The following is a 22,163-nucleotide window of genomic DNA, read 5'->3' as shown; positions in this document are numbered from 1 at the left end:
TGAGCCTCTAGTTTATTTATAAAATGTTTCTACAGTTGTAGTAATATAAAAAGTATAAAACAATCACAAATATAAAACATTGCAAATGCATAATTTATAATAATACAGAGAGAAAATCTACTATTTTTATGTACCTTAGTTAATTATCTTGTGTATCTCCTGGGGTGAACATAAGCAACCCCTTTAGAGGCCACTATATAGACTAAGCCTCACATCTGAATGTCTTCAACATGAATAGAGTTCTTATTTAAACTAGATTATTCCCCCAAAATGGGAAATATTTATTTACACAAGTAATATCATGGTTAATTATTTAAGTGCCTAAATAAAATAATACCAGTTGAAGGGAAATTAACAATTTCCTAATCAATTTAAACTAAGGAAAACATGCCTTTTTTTCTACAATTTTCTAATAAGAATTAAGAAGAACACTCATTGCAAATTGAAAAATCTTAACTGCAATTACTTTATTTTTCTCATCTGCCAAGTGAGTATATTAGACTCTATGTGCTATATAACCAATTCCAGCTCTGGTGTGCTTTGATTTTATTAGAGATAGCAAAAATATTTTACATGTTATAATAAATTTTATGTTATCTAAAAATATTTGTGGGGAGAATCATTTGGCTATCGTTATGAGATCTGAGGAAGAAGTGGGTGATGGATATACTGTATAGTGAGCAAAAGAGACCTAGAATATAACAGAAGTAATCCTGTTATTTGCAGATTTGCAGATTAGTGTTAAGATTTAAGAACAGGGTGGAACAGATGCAGGACTGGGACTCTACCAGGGTGGTTACCTTTAAGTTTGGTAAAATGTACATATCTTATTGTACAATGAGATCTCAGTGACGAGGTTGGATTAAAGGTGCACAAGGGCACCAAAGAAGCACGATGTAATGAGAACTATTAAGGCACAAATTCAGAAGGAAAAAAATGCATATAGCTGCCAGCTGGGAACTAGGCCTTCTACAGAAACTGAAAGAAAGAAGCACCTGCAAAAGCACTTTTCTCTGTTGGTATGAACACAGAGGACCCAAATCCAGCAACTAACCAAAACTTTGGTGACATAACCACTAGCAGCAACAACAACAAAATCTGATCATTTTAATAATGGCTAAGTTTTGCTTTAATCGGGAAATTGTTAATATACCTCAAGCAAAGTAGCCCAGAGTCCTAAAGGGGCACAATTATATAGATACACTTAAATGGGAACAGTGTGGTCATAAGAACAGTGTCTAGAGGAATTGGGAAGATGAAGGGTAGAAAGATTAACTCAAAGTATATGAGAGTTATGAGGCATAAGTTGTTTTCAGCCAGGGAATGTTGGATGTGGCAAATATTGTTTTTTATTTGGAGAAGAGCTATGGCATGGATGAAAAGAAGGTTATAACAATCTTTTTTGCTTTGCTATCCTGTAGATTGAGGAGTCATGGAGAGCGCAAACAGCACAGTGGTGACAGAATTCATCCTCCTTGGTCTGACCCAGTCTCAAAACATTCAGCTACTGGTCTTTGTGCTAGTTTTAATTTTCTACGTCATCATCCTCCCTGGAAATTTCCTCATTATTCTCACCATCAGATCAGACCCTGGCCTCACAGCCCCCCTCTACTTCTTTCTGGGCAACTTGGCGTTCCTTGATGCATCCTACTCCTTCATTGTGGCTCCCAGGATGCTGGTGGACTTCCTCTCTGAGAAGAAGGTAATCTCCTACAGGGGCTGCATCACTCAGCTCTTTTTCTTGCACTTCCTTGGAGCAGGAGAGATGTTTCTCCTTGTTGTGATGGCCTTTGACCGCTACATAGCCATCTGCCGTCCTTTACACTATTCAACTGTCATGAACCCCAGAGCCTGCTATGCCTTGCTGTTGGCTCTGTGGCTAGGAGGCTTCACTCATTCCATTGTACAAGTGGCCCTTATCCTCCGCTTGCCCTTCTGTGGCCCAAACCAGCTGGATAACTTCTTCTGTGATGTGCCGCAGGTCATCAAGCTGGCCTGCACAGATACCTTTGTGGTGGAGCTCCTGATGGTCTCCAACAGTGGCCTGCTCACCCTCCTGTGCTTCCTGGGGCTTCTGGCCTCCTATGCAGTCATCCTGTGCCATGTCAAGGGGCACTCCTCTGAAGGGAAGAACAAGGCTTTCTCCACATGCACCACACACATTATCATCGTGTTTCTCATGTTTGGACCTGCCATCTTCATCTACACTCGCCCCTTCAGAGCCTTCCCAGCTGACAAAGTGGTTTCGCTCTTCCACACAGTGATCTTCCCTTTGATGAATCCTGTGATTTACACCCTACGCAATCAGGAAGTGAAAGCTTCCATGAGGAGGTTACTCTGTGGGCACATGGTTTTCTGAATGGAATAAAGGAATGAAAAAAAGCAAGAAAAGAGAAAGTCTACTTTGAATTAGTTAACTAATGTATTCATTATGCTCTGAATCAGTCAACCATTTCGCAGATATTGTGTTTTTTAAGCACTTCCAATTTTCAGGCTCTATTATAGTTGTATGAATAAGACAGGTAAGATTCCCAGTCTCCTATGGTTACATTCAAGTACCTAATATTATGGTGTTTTCAAGAAAACACCATAATATTAAAATGAGATAGTGCCCTGAAACAAATCAAAAGTAATGCTATGATAGAGATTGACAGGAAAATTATAGTTACTTTACTTTTGGTTGTTAAACAAGGTCTTGAGTGGTATTTAACTGATACCCAGGTGACTTGAAAGAAACAACCATGCAATTACTTGGAGACAGAAATATCTGGGCAGAGATGATAACTATACAAGCGCACAAAGATCTTATGAGCTTTGAAGACCATAAAGAGATATAGAGTAGCTGTCGAGCAGTTAATGAATGCAAAAGTGGCAGGAATTGAAATTGGAGAAGTTGGTATGGGCAAAATCTTGTATTTTAGGTGATGGTAAGAATTTCAATTTATTCAAATTTCAGAGAAACCATTAAAAGACACTAAGCAAAAATAACTACCTAATGTTTCCTATTTGACATAGGCAACAACCTGAAGATTCTGAATAAAGGACTACATGCAGCCAAATATCATTAAGTAGAAAGTATCGTGCTGCTAAGTATTTTTTATGGACCCTTAAAGTTCTAGCTACTTTTTCCTAATTTAGTGGAGAGAGGAAAAGAAGGCTGTTATATTCCATGGGACACTGTTATGAAACTATTTAATTTTCTATTTTAAAGCTTTGGAGAGTTTTGTGGTTATTTTGAATAGTTATTTTTTTTAATATTAGAGAGGAATTTGAATTTATTTGAAAATCTTTTTACCCTGAATGCAATGATGATAGGGATTTGGTGTGACAGTTATTAGTTGGTTACAGATAACTAAATCACCCTGGTTATTTTTAAAGTGGGAATAATATAAGGCGGTAGGCATTTTCAAAATCATGAAAATACCTATAAGAGTAGCCTTTGATGTGGCAACCAGTAGCAAACCTCAAGACATTACCAACAAACTGGTATACACATGGAGTTACTGTTCACATAGCAAGTTTTGGAGCTAAGAAACACATAAGTCCTTTTTTTTTCCTGCTGGTTCCAGAATCACAGCACCTGAAAACACTCCAGAGCTGCTTTAGTGTCACTATATATCCCCATAAAAATGGAAGCCTTGTATTATGTTATCTTTATGCCCACACCCATTATTCCTAAATTTAAATCTCACATAAGTGAATCAGAACTCCTGAGAATACATCAGGGTTCAATTTTAATTCTAGAGGTCTGTAGATGAACCAGAGTTAGACTGAGTCTTACGAACTCTTGTTTGGATTAAGCAGAGTGTCTCAACCTTGGCATTATGGACATTTGGGGCCATATAGTTCTTTGTTGTGAGAAGTTTTCCTGTGCTCTATAGAATGCTTAGCAGCAATCCTGACTTCCACTTCCTAGCTGTCAGTAGAAGCTCCTCAGCTGTAACACCAAAAGTATCCCTTCATTTTGCAGTCCTCTAGAGCAGTGTTTCCCAACCTTCCCTCATGATGAGAACCACCTGGTGGAGTTGTTAAAACACAGATTCCCGGATCCCAACTAAGAAGTGCTAAACTAGAATTTTTGGGAACATATAGGTAAAATTGTATACTTAACGAGTGCTCTAAGACAGATTTTATATACAGAGCACTAAGTTAGGTATGCAATTTTACCTATATGTTCTCAAAAATTCTAGTTTAGCACTTCTTAGTTGAGATCCGGGAATCTGTGTTTTAACAACTCCACCAGGTGGTTCTCATTATGAGGGAAGGTTGGGAAATACTGCTCTAGAGGGCAAACTTGCCCCCCGCTGAGACACACTGGATTAAAAGAATTAGCCTTCACTATATAGATCTAGTGGTGAGAGGAATGATCTTTTGGAGAAGCCTATATGCCTTTAAAATGTTAATGAAATGTCCATAAATTAATAATAATCACTAGAAATAGCAAGATAAAAATGTTATCAAAAAAATTAGAGAAAAAAGAGAAATAACTAAAATATAAGCACACATTATACTATGAAAGCAAATAAAAATAACATTATAATTACAATAATCAGTATGTTCCAAATAATAATTAAAAAATGTAATAAATAGGTTTAAAAAAACAAGTTGAACTAAGAGTTGGAATCCATAGAAAGAATTCAATGAAAATTCTAAAGTGGAAAAAATCTAAAATCTAAATTTATTAGATGAGTTTAAAATTAGATTAAACACAGGAAGAAACTAAAGAATGAACTGGAACTGAAGTCAATAGAAAATAATAAAATTGAAATTCAAGAATGGAAAATACAGAAAAAGATATTAGAGATATGTTAGATAGAATGAAAATGTCTTATAGATGTACAATTGAAGTCCAAATAGTCTAGGGAAAAGAGTGAATGGGAGAAATGCAATATTTGAAAATATAATTACAAAGAACATTTACAAATTGATAAAAGACATAAATCCATTGGTTGATACCTTCCACCCTTCAACCTCCCATGCCTTCCCTCTGAGGTTTGACAGTCTGTTCTATGTTTCTATGTCTCTGGGTCTATTTTTGTTTATCAGTTTATGCCGGACATTAGATTCCACATATGATATCATGTGATATTTAGATTTCTCTGACTGGCTTATATGCATAATCCAAGAACACAGACAGTGGGTGGTGAAGGCTTCAGGTGAGAGTGGGGTGGGAGAGGGGAATGGAGGGAAAAAGGAACATATTTAATACTTTCAACAATAAAGATTTATTTTTTTAAAAAGTCATAAATCCACATATACAAATACTCTATGTACCACAAGCAGAACAAAGAACAATAAAAGACACAAACACATCAATGTAAGAAAGATAAAGGAAAATCTTAGAATCATCTGGGGTGGGGAAATGCATGTTTATTTGAAAAGAACAATGGTAAGACTAACAGCTTTTTTTTAATATATATATTTTATTGATTTTTTACAGAGAGGAAGGGAGAGAGAGTTAGAAACATAGATGAGAGACAAACATCAACCAGCTGCCTCCTGCACAACCCCTACTAGGGATGTGCCCGCAACCAAGGTACATGCCCTTGACCAGAATTGAATCTGGGACCCTTCAGTTGGCAGGCCAATGTTCTATACACTGAGCCAAACCACTTAGGGTGACTAACAGCTTTTTTATAATAGAAACATGAAAGCCAAAGGATAATGGAGTGACATATTTAATATGCTGAAAGAGAACAATCTAAAAATCGATATAAGTGGCACAATTTATTATTGCTAAGATTTGGAAACAGCCTAAGTGCCCATCAACAGATGAATGGATTAAAAAACTGTGGTACATCTACACAATGGAATACTACGCTGTGGAAAGAAAGAAAGAAAGAAAGAAAGAAAGAAAGAAAGAAAGAAAGAAAGAAAGAAAGAAAGAAAGAAAGAAAGAAAGAAAGAAAGAAAGAAAGAAAGAAAGAAAGAAAGAAAGAAAGAAAGAGAGGAAGGAAGGAAAGGAAGGAAGGAAGGAGGAAGGAAGGAAGGAAGGAAGGAAGGAAGGAAGGAAGGAAGAAAGGAAGAAAGAAAGAAAGAAAGGAAGGAAGGAAGAAAGAAAGAAAGAAAGAAAGAAGAGGAGAGCATTATGCTAAATTAAATAAGCCAGTCAGAGAAGATAAATATCACATGATCTCACTCATTTATGAAATATAATGAACAACATAAACTGATGAACAGGGATAGGACCAGAGACAGAGAAGCATTGATCAGACCATCAAACCTCAGAGGGAAGGTAGGGGAGGGTGGGGGTAAGGAGGAGAGATCAACCAAAGGACTTGTATGCATGCATATAAGCCTAACCAATGGACAAATGGACACAGACACCAGGGGAGTGACATGAGTGGGGGCGTTGGGAGGTTAAAGGGGGGATGAGGACACATATGTAATACCTTAATCAATAAAGAAATTTGAAAAGAAAAAATGAAAGTCTATATGAGATTAAAACATTGTCTTTAAATAAAGGTAAAATAAAAACATTTCAGAAAAAACAAAAATGAGTGAATCTGTGGCCTAAGAAGTTTCACTAAATAAATATTAATTGCTGTTCTTCAGATAATAGAAAATAATTCTGTAGAAAATCACTAATTTCAAAGAAAGAATAAAAAATAAGAGAAAATAGATTTTTAAATACTATGTTGATACAGTGTATATGTAAATAAGCATACAGTGAATACTGACTGTACATAAAATATAGCATGATGTCTTGTGGGGCTTGTCATATATATAATTACATATATGATAATTGTAAAAAATAAAATATCATTTACATATAATAGTTTTATTATTGTTATGGCTGGATTAAAATTTACTTTTTAGTGAGATACTTTATATTTATTTATATTTTCCTACTCTTTTTGCTTCCTTTTGGTGTAATTGAAAAGGCAAGTGGATGAACTCTCCCCCAGAGCCTCAAGAAAGAAATGCAATTCGGCCAACCCTGTGAGTTTAGCCCAGTGAGATTTGCATCAGACTTCTCAACTAAAAAAAAATGTAAGATAGTTAATACTTGCTAGTTTACATTATTCAGTATAAGATAATTTTCTACAGAAAGAACAGTAAATTAATACACCACTGTTCAGATAAATATTAGTAACCTATTAGCATAGTTTTCTATTTCTATTTCTTACTTTTAATCTATATGAGTTTTTCTTTTTAATGGTGGCTTCTTTCCTGCAACATATATTTTATCTAATACAACAATCTCTGTTTAGTTAGGTTATTAGGTTATTTGCATATATTATGATTACATTTTGATTAAAATTTCTATTTTATTTGTGTTCCATCTGTCAGTTTTTTTTAATTTTGTCATTTTTATATACTGGAGTGTTATTTTATATTATTATTTATTTATATTTGTTCTTTATTTAAACTTTCTCATATTAATAATATTGGATTTTTAGCTAATTCTTTTTTGTGTGATTTTTAGTGGTTGTTTTAGAGCTAAAAATGCATATTTTACATTTGTAACTTATCCCAGTCTAATTTTTATATTATATTTTTTCAGGTATTATATAAGAAAGTTACTACAGTAAGCTTCCATTTACCTCCCCTGAGCTCTTTGTGTTGTTTTATATGAAATGTCTACTATTATCTACTGTGATAATACATTCATTAATATATTGTTATTTTTGTTTTATATAGTTATTTATCTTTTAAAGAGATTTATATAATAAAAACAAGAGGCCAGGTGCACAAAAATTTGTGTATTGGGGGTTGGGGGACCCCTCAACTTGGACTGCCCCCTCTCACAGTCTGGGAGCCCTCAGGAGAAGTCTTACTGGCGGCTTAGGCCGGTTCATGGCTGTCTGAGCCCACAGATGCCTGAGCCCTAGGCCTCGCAGCAGCTGTGGCTTTGTCCAGAGATATCTGCTCTAATTAGCATACTACCCTTTTATTAGTATAGATTGTTTTTAATTCTCTTTATGCTTCATTTTTTAGACAGCAGACTTCCTACCTCTTTATGCTTCATTTTGTAGACAGCAGACTTCCCACCTCTTTATGCTTCATTTTGTAGACAGCAGACTTCCCAACTTTGATAGAAGGCTAGGAACACCAGTCATCAAGAACTTAGTCATGGCTGTTAGAGATAATTGATCTATTATGGCAAAGACTGAGATCCAAAATTTTGAAAAAGAAGAAGGAATAGGAGGAGGTGAAAAGAGGAGAAGAAAAATTGGGAGGAGAGAGAGAAAATTTTAAAAGAAAAATATATAGATCTTCTTTACAGCATAATAAGATTGTTAGATTTTTTTAAGTAATTTAAATAGCAAAAATAACTCCTATAGAGACAAACTTAAATTCTAACTTGTGATAAGAACTCTAATTAATTTGTAATTTACTCTGCCAAAGATTGTTTGGGAGAACATATATTTCAAAGATCATGATAAGGTATATGATACTGAATGAAAGTAGCTTCCTATGGACATGTTGGAAATAGGAGAATTTACCTAACTCTAAAATGGTAGCTAGAGCCTCAGAACCCAAGGACCCTCTCCTGGGTAACACAAAAAAATCTTTATCTCAAGTACAGTGACTCGGTCTCTCTCCCAGTGTTCACCACAGCTTTTGGATAATTTTAGACATTGCAGAGATGTCCAGATTTTAGTTTCTCAGAAGCTACAATATGTTGTTTCAAATTAAAAAAATTTTAAAAACCTTAACACCAGATTCTGTATTCTGTAGTCCTTGATAATGTCTAGCAAAATAAGGCTTTCAAACATAATTGAGAGTTTGATATTCAAGATAAGATTCAACTTCAGGATTCAGCTGTGGTGGAGGTGTACTTTAGGCTTTGAGTAATTTCTTGCAGGTTACAAAAGCTTTGAATTTTTTGAACAAAGAATATTTCTCCCAGATGCTTATGATTTATCCTTTCTTTATGCCTATAGCATTCATTCTTTCACCTTCTCCTTGATTTATCTGCTCTTCTACTTACTACAAAGTTTATATGTATGAACACATGACCTAATACAAGATCTAAACAATTGATAATAACATACAACTGCTGTGTGTTCATCCTCATGTTGACCCTCAGCTTTCCCACATTTGAGACTACTTACATTTTAGAATCTTCTCTTTTTGTGCATAGTTTTATCATTTATACAGTTCCTGCAAAGTACACTGTTATTTTTCAATTGCTTTTTACCTTAAAATTATGCTGAATGGATCTGCTTTGGATTTTCCCCCTTTATTATTATATCTTACTAAGATATAACTATATCAGTACATATAATTATATTTTATTTGTCACAATAATATTGCATTGTCCTGCCTATGGGTACTATTATAAATTTATCCTTATATACATATGCAAGAGTTTATCTTGAGTATTTAAAAGGAATGAAAGGGCGAGGTTGTAGAATGTGTGAATGTTGAAGTATACAAGATAAGGCCCAAAGTGATTATATCAGTATACCCTCCCTATTAATAATATATAAAAGATCATCTTCTCCTGATTCACATACTGTTTACTCAAAAAATGAATTTCATGTTTTTTCTTCAGATGAATTTAAAACAAACTGGACTAAATGGAAGAAGTTAACCAGTCTGTGGTGTCCGAGTTTATTATCCTTGGGCTATGTAACTCATGGGAGCTCCAGGCCTTCCTCCTAGTGATATTTTCTTCACTTTATTTGATCACCATTTTAGGCAACATCTTCATTGTGCTCCTAATTATCACCAACCTTCATCTCCACTCCCCCATGTAGTTCCTGTTAGCCAATCTTTCATTCATTGATTTCTGCCTTTCCTCAGTCACCACCCCTAAAATGACCACAGACTTTCTCAAGAAAAACAAGACCATCTCCTTTGTAGGCTGCATGTGTCAGATTTTCTTTGTACATTTCTTTGGAGGAGGTGAGATGGTGCTGCTTGTGTCAATGGCCTACGACCGTTATGTGGCCATCTGTAAGCCACTTCATTACTCCAGCATCATGAACAGGCGCATGTGCATCCTGTTAGTGATGACGTCATGGACCGTTGGCTTTGTGCATTCAGTAAGCCAACTAGCTATGATTATAAAGCTCCCCTTCTGCGGACCCAGGGAATTGGATAGCTTTTTTTGTGATATTCCATTGGTAATAAAGCTAGCCTGCATGGATACCTATGTTCTAGAAATGTTGATAAATGCTGACAGTGGGGTGCTGGCAACCATCTGCTTCATACAGTTGCTGATATCTTACTCTTATATTCTGTTTACTGCCTGCCTTCACTCTAAGGATGGAGCATCCAAGGCTCTCTCCATCTGTACTGCCCATATCACAGTGGTGGTGCTGTTCTTTGGGCCTTGCATCTTCATCTATCTGTGGCCTCTCAGCATCACCAGGATGGACAAGTTTCTTGCTGTATTTTATACGGTCATTACACCTCTCCTAAATCCAGCTATTTACACTCTAAGAAACAAAGAAATTAAAAATGCCATAAAGAGACTACGATGTTAGCATGTGGATTTCTGCAATATTTCGGGGTCTTTTGTTATCAGAATGTCCACTGTAAGCTCCCTACATTAGCCACTCCTGTCCTGTAATGTGGGACTGGGAAAGATTACCCAATTCATACATGGAAATCAGATTTATTTCCAGATGTAAGTTTTACATAATTCTCTTATAGTTCACAATCATTTATTGGTCATTGAATGCAAAATAATTTGGGAAATTTGGCCAGTATAACTATGATTTTGGTTGTGCCCAATTGAAGTTGATAACATTATTACTGTTGGTGTTGCTACTTCAACACCCACCACAAATCTTGAAATTCTTTATTATGCTAAGCATTTTCTTGAGCAAGGAATTTCACAGAGATCTCTAATTTCTTTTAATATGTCAGTGCATTGAATATTGCTATCTTTATTTTTAATGGATAAATTTGTTTCTCAATTAGTTAACATTCTAACTACCTATCTATCTGAAAAGATGGTATAAAGGTAATCATTATTCATTTTGTATCACACTCAGAAAAAAATTGAATTATAACTATAATCTGAAGGGAATGCTATTCCCTCAACTTCATGTTTTAGCAATTTGTGAAAAGTATGTAATTGTCTGGGGAAGATATACATTAAATAGAATGATTGGTATACTAACAACCTTTGAGTATTTTGCTACTTCTCTATTTATAAATGGATGAAAGGGCTTAATATCTATATCAACAAAATCAGAGAGAGGGGAATGTTATAAAAGTTAGAATAAACTATTTGTTTAAGTCATTGTAGTGTTCAGGTGGCCTGTAAGCAACTAGATTATGTGCAATATTCATGAATTGCTCATTATTACATATAACAAAACTTTTAAGAATTCTTCCTATACATGTTCACATCCCCTCATTTGAAATTCATGGAACCAGATGTATTTCAAATTTCATATTGCTTTTTAGAGATAACATGGTCCTGCTAACTTAGAGTCTAAGCATAGACCCTTAAAAAACAATCACTATTTCTGCACATGCGTGTGCATACACACACACACACACACACACACACACACACACACACACCACGGTGTCCCCAAAAATGTATAAACACTTTAACAGCTGACAGCTCAATTCTGAGAAACAGAAATTACTTTAATGAATACTTTCTTTCCAATTATTCAATGTGTGTGTATATCTTTCTTGCAGACACTCTATATTTATCTGCTCTGATTTTTAAATTTTTCTAATTTCTGTACATCAGTTGAGATAATTCCTATTAACTTGTCTGAATCTATTGACCCATTCTTCTGCTGTGTCCAATCTTTTTTTTTAAGCTTACTTAAATTCATAATTTCATATGTTTCCTTTTCAGTTATAAAATATTGTTTGGTCCTTTCTTAAAACCTCTCACACACATTTTTTATGTTTCAGAAAAATATATAAATTTGATTATTCATATTCTGGGTTTGAGTCAGAGGACAGTTACACGTTTCATAGTTTCCTCAAAAGTTTGAATATATTAGCTCTAAGTTAATTCACTTGAATCCAGGAAGTCTGATGTCTCAAGTCATACTTTCAGCAGATTCTAAGTCTGTCATTTATGCTTTTTTTAAAAAAATATATATATATTTTATTGATTTTACACAGAGAGGAATTGAGAGGGATAGAGAGTTAGAAACGTCAATGAGAGAGAAACATCGACCAGCTGCCTCTTGCACACCCCCTACTGGGGATGTGCCCGCAACCAAGGTACATGCCCTTGCTCAGAATCGAACCCGGGACCTTTCAGTCCGCAGGCCAACGCTCTATCCACTGAGCCAAACCGGTCTCGGCCATCTATGCTTTTTCATTAACTTCCCATAAATATTTTCTGGGACTTTAATTTAGTTGCCAAACAAGTTGTTTAAAAAACAGATGTTGTGATGATTGAATGTAACCCCATCATAAATTATCTATTCTAAATATTATAGCATGGTGCCTTTGGAAAAAAAATAGCCCCAAATTTTAGATAGTTATTTAAGCATTTGTATTACTTGACGTTGCTTGAAAATTTACAAAGTAGTTTATGCTCATGTGAGTTATTTAGGAGATCTTCCTCAAACTCAGGAGTTGACTAATTAGTCTCCTCATTGCCATCTTCATATCCTTGTTCCTCAATGTGTAGATAATGGGATTCAGAATGGGTGTAATCAGAAAGTCCAAAATGGGAAGAAACTTATTCACTGCCACTGTGGGCAATGGCCATATGTAAACAAAGATGCATGATCCAAAGAACAAAACCACCACAGTGAAGTGAGCGGAGAGAGTAGAAAGGGCCTTGGACACACCACCTAATGAGTGTTTCCATACAGTGACCAGGATGAAGATGTAGGAGATAATCAACAAGATTAAGGTAGCCAAGGAAATAAACCCAGTGTTGCCAGTAACGATGGATTCCATTCTGTAGGTGTCTGTGCAAGCAAGTTTGATAAACCAAGGAAGGTCACAGTAAAAGCTATCTATCTCATTAGGCCCACACAAAGGCAAATGAACAACAAACGCTATCTGGACCCCTGAGTGAATGAGGCCTATAACCCAAGCACCAGAAAGAGTCAAAATGCACATCTGTGGGCTCATGACAGTCAGGTAGTGGAGGGGCTTACATATGGCCACATATCTGTCAAAGGCCATGGCAATGAGCAGCACCATCTCAGATCCCCCCAGAATGTGAAGGACAAACATCTGGATGACACATCCCTGGAAGGATATGGTGTCGTGCCCAGAGTACAAATCAGATATCATCTTAGGAACTGCTAAAGTTGAAAGACAGAAATCAATCACTGAGAGGTTGGCTAAAAGGAAGTACATGGGAGAATGTAAATGATAGTCCAAAGTCACTGTAAGCACAACAAGGAGGTTTCCTAGGACGATTGTTACATAAGACACCGTAGAGAAGGCCAGGAGGAAATGCTGCATTGGTCTATAGGTAGAAAGTCCCAGGAAGACAAATTGAGACACTTCAGAATAATTTGCTTTATTCATTGACCCTGTGTTACCTGAAAAACAAATAAAAATAATTATAAAAGAATGCACCAGAAATATCGAAAGAAGCAGTTGTTATTGGGTTTTAAATTCTGATATTAAAGAGAAATCTTGCTGAGACCGGTTTGGCTCAGTGGTAGAGCGTCGGTCTGCGAACTGAAAGGTCCCAGGTTCGATTCCGGTTAAGGGCATGTACGTTGGTTGCGGGCACATCCCCAGTAGGGGGTGTGCAAGAGGCAGCTGGTCAATGTTTCTCTCTCATTGACATTTCTAGCTCTCATCTCTCTCCCTTCCTCTCTGTAAAGAGACAATAAAATTTTTTTTTTTTAAAAAAGAGAGAGAAATCTTCACTATTCATCACAAAAATCCTTTGAAAAGTCTTACGATAGTTTATTAATTTAACATGTATTCACTGAGCAACTATCAGGAAGGCCTCCTAGGTACTTGCATTGTGCCACATTATGGAATAAAATAAACACCCTATCTTTCTGTAGTTTGTAGTCTAGTTGTGAAGCTAGACATTAAATAACTAATTGTATAGCTAGATGATATTAATAACTTCAAGTAATGCAAATGCTTAAATAATTACATAAAATTTGGGGGGGGGTTGAAAGGCACCACTTTATAATATTTAGAATAGATAATTTATTATGAGGTTACATTCAATTATCACAGTATCTCTTTTGTAATGTCTAGCAACTGAATTAAAGTCCCCAAACTTATTTGGTACTAACTTAAAGGTAGTAACTTATTTGAAACACACACACACACACACACACAAAAGGCTATGCAAACTATAAGTTAAATAAGTGAAGAATGATAGAAAGAGTGATCTATCCAGGGGAAAGGCCATGGGAAATATTATGAAACATGAAGAAACAGATCAATTTGGAATAAATAAAAGACCTATAAGGGTCTGATCAAATTGGAATCAAATAGGGTGTGTAAACAATTTGGTTTATATCTTGGAAGTGATAGAAAGCAATTAAGGCAGAATAATGAAATAATCATATTAGTGCTTTAAAAAGTTTAGAGTAACTGTAAAATGAAGAATGTAATAGAGAGATCAAAGGAAAGGGTGAAAGACCAATTAGAAGACTGTCAAAGGATCACATTAAATCAGTACAGAAAGGATAAACTTGTCAATAAATGGTGTTGGCACAACTTATCAAACTTGGAAAAAATAGGTTGAATAGTAACTTGGAAAAAATAGGCTGAATAGCTACAATAGTAACTAAAGTAAATTTTAATGGATCTTACATAATAAAAGCTTGCAAAAAATAGGTTGAATAGGTACAATAGCAACTAAAGTAAATTTTAATGGATCCTACATAATAAAAGGCTAATATGCAAATTCACTAATATGAACAGTGGAGCGAAAGGTTGCTATGACATGCACTGAACACCAGAGGGCAGACGCTCAATGAAGGAGTTGCCCCCTGGTGATCAGTGCACTCCCAAGGAGGAGCACTGCTCAGCTAGAGGCTGGGCTCAGGGCTGGTGAGCGCAGCACTAAGGATGTCAGTCAGACATCCACCAAGGGCTCCCAGACTGCAAGGGGGTGCAGGCCAGGTTGAGGCCCCCACCCCTCCCACTCCTGAGTGCATGAATTTCATGCATCAGGCCTCTAGTATTTAAATAAAAATAAAATAAAAAGGAAATATGAACTTATTTTTAGATACTCCTTTGTATGAGAAGACTCTTTCTAAGCATATCCTAACATGTGCAAATCATGTATAAAAACACAGTTCCAGATTCAAAATTTAAATCTTCTGCCGAAACCAGTTTGGCTCAGTGGTAGAGCGTCGGTCTGCAGACTGAAAGGTCCCAGGTTCGATTCCGGTCAAGGGCATGTACCTTGGTTGCGGGCACATCCCTGGTAGGGGGTGTGCAAGAGGCAGCTGGTCGATGTTTCTCTTTCATCGAAGTTTCTAGCTCTCTATCTCTCTCCTTTCCTCTCTGTAAAAAATCAATAAAAATATATTTTAAAAAAATTTAAATCTTCTATATTAATTTTTAAAAGAAAAAATTAAAGGTGGGAAAATTGTTGTTAAATATAATGATAAGCCAAATTTAAAATGAACAAACACAAAGACTTGGATCAAATAAGAAATCTAAATAGTCAACGTCTAAAGAACAGAGTCACTATTAAAGAAATGTAAATAAAACAATATAGAATTACTATATGGAGTTAAAAATTAATAATATGAGTGAGGCTGTGAGGAAAGAGACTCTCTAATACTATAGGATTCAGAGTACACATATCATACCACTTCTCTAGAACACAGTTTGAAAATATATATCAATATTTAAAACTTCCCTTATGACTAGAGTCCTATTAAATAAGTTTTTCTTAAGGTATACCAATAATGAGCTAAAATATTCAGCTATTAGGACAAATGTTATATAATTATTTATAAAAAGGAAAAATTTGAATAATACCTAAATTAAATTAATGAAGAACTGTTACAATAATACATTCAACTGGGGAATATACATAACCTTAAATGTAGAAACTAGAGGCCTATTGCACAAAAATTCATGCAATAGGCCTTCCTCCCCCGGGCTGATGCAACCAGTTTTCCTCCAGCACCCAGGATCCAGGCCTTCACTCTGGCCACAGCAGAGAAGCCAAACCTCTTCAGTCTTCAGCATATGCAAATTAACCTGCCCTCTTTGTTGGGTTAATTTGCATACTCATTGCTGATTAGCTGGTGGGCATCGTGGAGGCACAGTCAATTTGCATATTTCTCTTTTATTATTGTAGATCCTTATGTATAATTAGTGAGAGTGAGAATTAGTAAGGCTTATTAGAATTTAAAACGTTTAAATCTATGCAATAACACTAAACAAAGGGCTCCTAACACTAAAAAAGGGTTAAATTCATGGAGGAAATATTATAAGTCAAAGGAAATTCCACATTTTAATTACATGGTGTTGATATATATTTTCACATGTTCAGCATTCTATTTTTCTATAACAATAGCAAATAGTTATAAATAACCAAATTATAAATGAATTCAGAATTTTAAATCAAATTATATGTAGCTATATCATCAGCTATTATGTAGCTATTAAAAATAATAATAGTTCTACATAACAGAGACCTAACTGTGAAAAATATCACTTTAGTATAATTCTGTGGGTATACTCATGAAAACATCTTAAAAGCCTAACTTTTGCCTGGCCGGTGTGGTTCAGTGGTTGAGTGTCAACCTATGAACCAGAAGGCCACAATTAGATTCCAGGTCAGGGCATATGCCCAGGTTGCAGGCTTGATCCCCAATAGGGTTGTGCAGGAGGCACCCGATCAATGATTCTTTCTCATAATTTTTGTTTCTATCTCTCTCTCCTTCTGCCTTCCTCTCTGAAATCAATTTTAAAAATTAAAATGCTCAACTTTTAAGAATTATTAACATAGTAAAATGTGATTGATTATACATGATTTGAACTTCTTCCTAAAATCTTTATTTCTGCATTTAAGATGTCTTTTACAAATAATCAACACTTGTTAATAAAGATTATGGATCTTTTAAAATACAAATGTGAAAATTTGAGATGTTACAGCATGTTAAATGAAGGCAGCACAAATAGTAAAGTGAAATGAAATTTTACTAGTAAATGATTAACTCTTCTCATCAAAAATCAAAAAACTATTAGTATAGCAGTTCTCTATACTGCTATATAGAGGTCCCTCTTGAATTATAACCTCTATATCTTTAACACCATCTTTTCCTAGAGGGGTGGGTGTGTGTGTGTGTGTGTGTGTGTGTGTAGAGAGACTATGAGAAAAAGAGGAAAGGGGAGAGAAGTGACAGAATAAAAACAGGGGAAAATAAAAATAAGCAATTCAGAGAGTAAAGGAAAAAGAAGGCCGTCTCCATGAGAGTTGCAGTCCTACTTAAACTCCTTCGATGAGTTTACTTCGTCCCAAAGTTTAGACTCCTTCAAAGAGGTTATTATCCTCTGTCTATTCCTAACCTCACATTTAGATTTTTACTACTCCCACAAAATATCCTTCAATTTTCTTAAACTGCTTGGATAAACCTGTTTTTGTTAAATGTTAGCTTGTTTGTGTGCCTGCAAACTGAACCGAATGCTTTTAGTTCTGCTGTTTCTCACCTCTAAATACAATTCACGCGTCACTTCCTCAAGTAGAGCTTCCTCTTTCTTCCAACTGCCATTTACTTTATTCCTTTATTTTCTCATGTTAAGGTTTACAAGCATAATAATTATGATGCTACTTTATAATTGATATTTGACCATCCTGTATGTCACTCCTAACATATCTTTGAGTTCTCTAAGGATAGATAGTATCTCACTAACAAATTCTGGTCCATAGTAAGTGCCCACCCTCTCGGGGGCTCACCTTTAGCCCTCAGCCCAGCAGGCTCAGCCCTCAGCCCACCAGTCTCTCCAAATACCCCATTGTGGCTGGACCAACCCAGGACCAGGGCGCCTGGGTCTCTCCTCTTTCCCAGCTGCTGGGGAGGAAAGATGGGGGCTTCCCCCTCATCACACCTGAGGCTGTTCCTACATCCCCTTGAGTATCCCAGAATACTCACTGTAAGTAAAATATGGTACACTGGGTAGTTCAGAGATCATAATAATCTGGCCACTCAGTGTATATTAGAGGCCCGGTGCATGAATTCGTGCTTAGGTGGGGTCCGGCCAGCCTGGCCAGGTGGAGAGGACATGGAAGTTTGGCCGGCCTGCCTGCTAGTCAAACTCCTGGTTGAGGGGGCAATTTTTATATTAGCCTTTTATTATATAGGATAAACACTGAGTGGCCAGATTACTATGCATTCAGAGATCATAATAATCTAACCACTCAGTGTAAGTATGTAATCTAATGAACAAAATAAACTAACAAATAAAAATAGGAACAGGCTCATAGATACAGAGAACAGATGCACAGCTGTCAAGGGGAGGGAGTTGGGGGACGGGGTTAAAAAGGTGAAGGGATTAAGCAAACACACATGCACACACAGACACAGATAAAGGTATGGTGATTGCCAGAGGGAAGGAAGAGGCTTCATCTAGTGCCATTTTCCACAGAATAACATGCATAAGCAAGTTAGAAAAGATAGCCCTAACAAGTGTAAAGTCCCGTTGGAACCCATGTGCTAAGGAGGCTGATGATCTCAGGGTTATTGTCTAAATTTATGTCACTGTGAGGATGGGATATACAGGAAGTGGAGCTGGTTCCTAATAGTCTCTCCAGATACCCCACTGTCTAGGCAAGTTCTGCTTTATTGGCTAAATATATTTCTAAATATTTATGTCTTAATTATTTCTTAGGAAACACACTACATTATGTTTTAAATTCCTCCATAATTTTAACTCCTTTTGTCCATTCATCTCTGAAACATATCAGTTCACGGAACTTCCCAGACTTCACTACACTCCTCACTGTAGCTCGCAGCTACTTTACTTTATTCTAATGAATCTTTCAATTCTCATTATATGAATCAGGAGATAGAAATGGCAATAACAGCAGAAGCTCTTTGACTGTTGTTGGCAACACACAAGCAATACCATGGTGATATTCCTCAGTCACTATCAACATACTAAGTACTTTCCTTCATCTTTTAAACTATATCTGGAACTGTGGATTTATTTTTCATGTCCTTCTGTTAATAAATACAATTATCTCAGTGCATACTTATCTTGTAAGTCATTTATACTGATGCTTATTTCTACATGTGAGAATTGTCTCTCTCCAATAAAAAAATAGTCAAGTAAATAGGAATGATCACTATTTTACCATATTCATTACTTCTTTTCTACTAATCTTAATCAGTTCAAAGTGATCAAATGTTTATACACAACCTTTTCTATTCCATTCCTTAGATGAGCCTTCCCTTTGTTATTAGGCCTTTATCTTTTTAATACAGGATAGAAATAATTGAAATAAATATGATACTTTTCAACTTTGCACTACCCCCAAATTTTTTTAATTAACTTTGGCATGCTTATATTAGTTGATATTTATGGCATCTAACCAAATAAAGCAGTCTCCTGGAAAATTATTTTTTAAAGTCAGTTTACATATTATTTTAAATTCCCTCCTCCAAATACTTTGAAGTATTGTCAATTATATTATTAGGGATTTTTATCTGATGACTTTATTTTAACATCACTAAACTCTATGACCTACCTAATAATACCCAAATATTTTTCATGCTCTTAAAGTAATATTATAAGTATTAATAAGTGTTTATCAACATGTCTAATGTCTGTCCAATGGGGAAAAAAATCAAAGTATGAAAAATCTATAGTAAATATGCATATTGAATTTAGGGTTTGGGCCAGAGGAAACAAACCCTAAAAGTTTCTATTTGTTTCTCTCATTAATTCTATGAGAACAGGGGGGAATGAAGCACAATATTACAATGATCACAGTGTGATCTTGGCAGAGGAAGAACTGCTCTCATTTCTGTCTTCTCTACATTCCCCTACTGATTCTATTCTCACTAGTGTTGACTGTGTCCAACAAGATTCTGAGACCGACCTTCTACAAACCAATTCCTCTATGAAAGCATAGATACTTCTCTAATAATTTTGAATCCACTAATTTGTGAACTTTAAATTACTTTCTCTACACCTGATTGTCGAAACTTCTAAGGTACTGAAGTATGATTAACTCATCTAAAAAGTATATTTCTATCAAAAGAAATTCATGCCATAACATATTTAATTACCTTAGGAGTATTCACTAAACCCAAAATGATAAAATATTATTCCACTTCACTTCTTCCCCACTTCTATAGTGCTCCTCGAAAAAACATGAGTGCCAGTATACCTCAACAGTCACACGTGGATTTTCCTATAGTTTTAAGAACAATATAATAGCATGTATGAAGTAAAAAAAAAAATCATATTTCTATAAAATACACTTCAATAGACATAAGCAACCAATAAAATTAACCCGAAAGCATGGAAAACAGAAGGGGGGGAAACAGCTCTCGTCTTTACCAGTTTTTAAAAACCATCTAGGCACAGTCCAAAACAGTGCACCTAATAATCAGCTGTCTCATCCTTCTTGGAATATGTTATAATCCAGACACAAAATCTTCCCATAAATTGGGGCATAAACTGGATATATAGAACCACCCATGTAGCCTGAAGCAAGTTTTGTTTCTCTCCTAGTAAACATTAGCATGTAGGAGTTATTTAATGTTTGTTGAATCTAAAAAGTGAGATAAAATCCTTATAATTCTGGAATTTCAGCACACTGCCAACTTTAGTTTATCTTATTCACTTACCTGACCACAAAAAGAAGAAGAAAGATATCAGAAAGCAATATTTTTTGATATGCCTGTATGATTTCTTAGATCTTTCCATTTTGTTGCCCTGTGCTTACTTCGGGGACATAACTAGAGTAAGAGCTACTTCATCAACTCTCAATGATCACCTGATTCTTTGATGACCTAACAGTTCTCAATCCATTCATCTTGGGAATTTAGCCTTGGAATCCCCATGGCCTGAAGAAAGATGGAACATTAAAAGTTTGATTCTAACTTAAATTAAAGAAAAACAACATAATATTTGTGCAACCTAGCAGACTTGAGGAATCCTTTAAAGAAGAATCAATATTTCCTGGTATTAGAATGTCTACAAGTTACATTTAAAACATATCATTGAACAGAGAATAGTTATTAACTATTGAATAAGTATGGTTTAGAATTCTGTTGTGAAGCATATTCACAATGAAAAGGCTTAAGTGAGAAAGTTCACTTGAATTTTCATTTCTTTAAATATATTTTATTGATTTCAGAGAGGAAGGGAGAAAGAGAGAGAGATAGAAATATCAATGATGAGAGAGAATTATTAATTGACTGCCTTCTGCACGTCTCCTACTGGGGATCAAGCCTGTAACCTGGGCATGTGCCTTGACCAGATTCAAACCCGGAACACTTTGGTCCCAGGCTGACACTCTACCCACTAAGCCAAACCAGCCAGGATGAATTTCCATTTTAATGAAGCTAAGTCTCAGGTAAAATAAGTAACTTGACTAGTGCCACAATGCTTATTGCAGAGTGAAGATTCAAATCCAGATCTGTCTGATTTTCAAGACATCTAATTAACTGTACTGTACTATACTGTCTCCCTTCCCTGTCATTGTTATAGCACATGAACAGGGGTTCACAGGTTTATGTAGTTCTTAAATTTCATAATCAATATGACAACTATTTCATGTCACATAGTAAGGCAATGAGGAAAAAAGAGCAGTTTTTTAAATTAATAAGTTAAAAATGATAACTTACAACTCAGCCTATGTGGTTCAGTGGTTGAGTGTCAATCTATGAACCAAGAGGTCATGGTTCAAATCTATGTCAGGGCACATGCCTGGGTTACAGGCTCAATCCCCAATCAATCAATTACTTTCTGTCATCTTTAGTGTTTCTATCTCTCCCTCTCTCTCTGAAATCAATAAAATCATATTTTTTTTAAAATGGTAACTAGAGAAACCAAGATGGCAGCATAAGTAACCGACTAACTGCAGCCTCACACAACAATTTCAAAAACTACAACTAAAATATAAAGTGGACATTATCCAGAACTACAGGAGAGTGGACTGACCAGAAATTCTACAATGAGAAGGAAAGAGAAAACCAGAAGGAAAATCAGAGGAGCTGTAAAAGTCTAAGGTACGAAGACACTTTGCATGCGCGGAGAGGATGGAGCTAGAGAGGAGGTGTGGCTGAGTGCCTGGCTGGCGTTCCCTA

At 35.6% G+C, this 22,163-nt stretch overlaps 3 protein-coding genes across 3 annotated transcripts; 2 read left to right on the top strand and 1 right to left on the bottom strand.

Moving 5' to 3' along the window:
- Positions 1-1,341: 1,341 nt before the first annotated feature.
- LOC118702947 (olfactory receptor 4N5) lies at positions 1,342-2,359 on the top strand. The gene has a single exon (XM_036409554.2). It carries the CDS (start codon positions 1,433-1,435, stop codon positions 2,357-2,359), a length of 927 nt encoding a protein of 308 aa, XP_036265447.1. The 5' UTR covers positions 1,342-1,432.
- Positions 2,360-9,530: 7,171 nt separating this feature from the next.
- LOC118702886 (olfactory receptor 4K1-like) lies at positions 9,531-10,442 on the top strand. Its single transcript, XM_036409448.2, is given in 1 exon segment — positions 9,531-10,442. A coding segment is annotated over 1 exon segment (912 nt).
- A 2,050-nt stretch (positions 10,443-12,492) lies between these two features.
- Positions 12,493-13,431, bottom strand: LOC118702830 (olfactory receptor 4F15-like). The gene has a single exon (XM_036409324.1). The coding sequence runs from the start codon at positions 13,429-13,431 to the stop codon at positions 12,493-12,495; it is 939 nt and encodes a 312-aa protein (XP_036265217.1).
- Positions 13,432-22,163: the final 8,732 nt, after the last annotated feature.

The sequence above is a fragment of the Pipistrellus kuhlii genome, unplaced genomic scaffold, assembly GCF_014108245.1.
Source record: "Pipistrellus kuhlii isolate mPipKuh1 unplaced genomic scaffold, mPipKuh1.p scaffold_m20_p_1, whole genome shotgun sequence".
NCBI classification, from domain to species: domain Eukaryota; kingdom Metazoa; phylum Chordata; class Mammalia; order Chiroptera; family Vespertilionidae; genus Pipistrellus; species Pipistrellus kuhlii.
The sequence above is the reverse complement of the archived record's forward strand: the minus strand, read 5'-3'. Positions and strand labels throughout refer to the sequence as shown.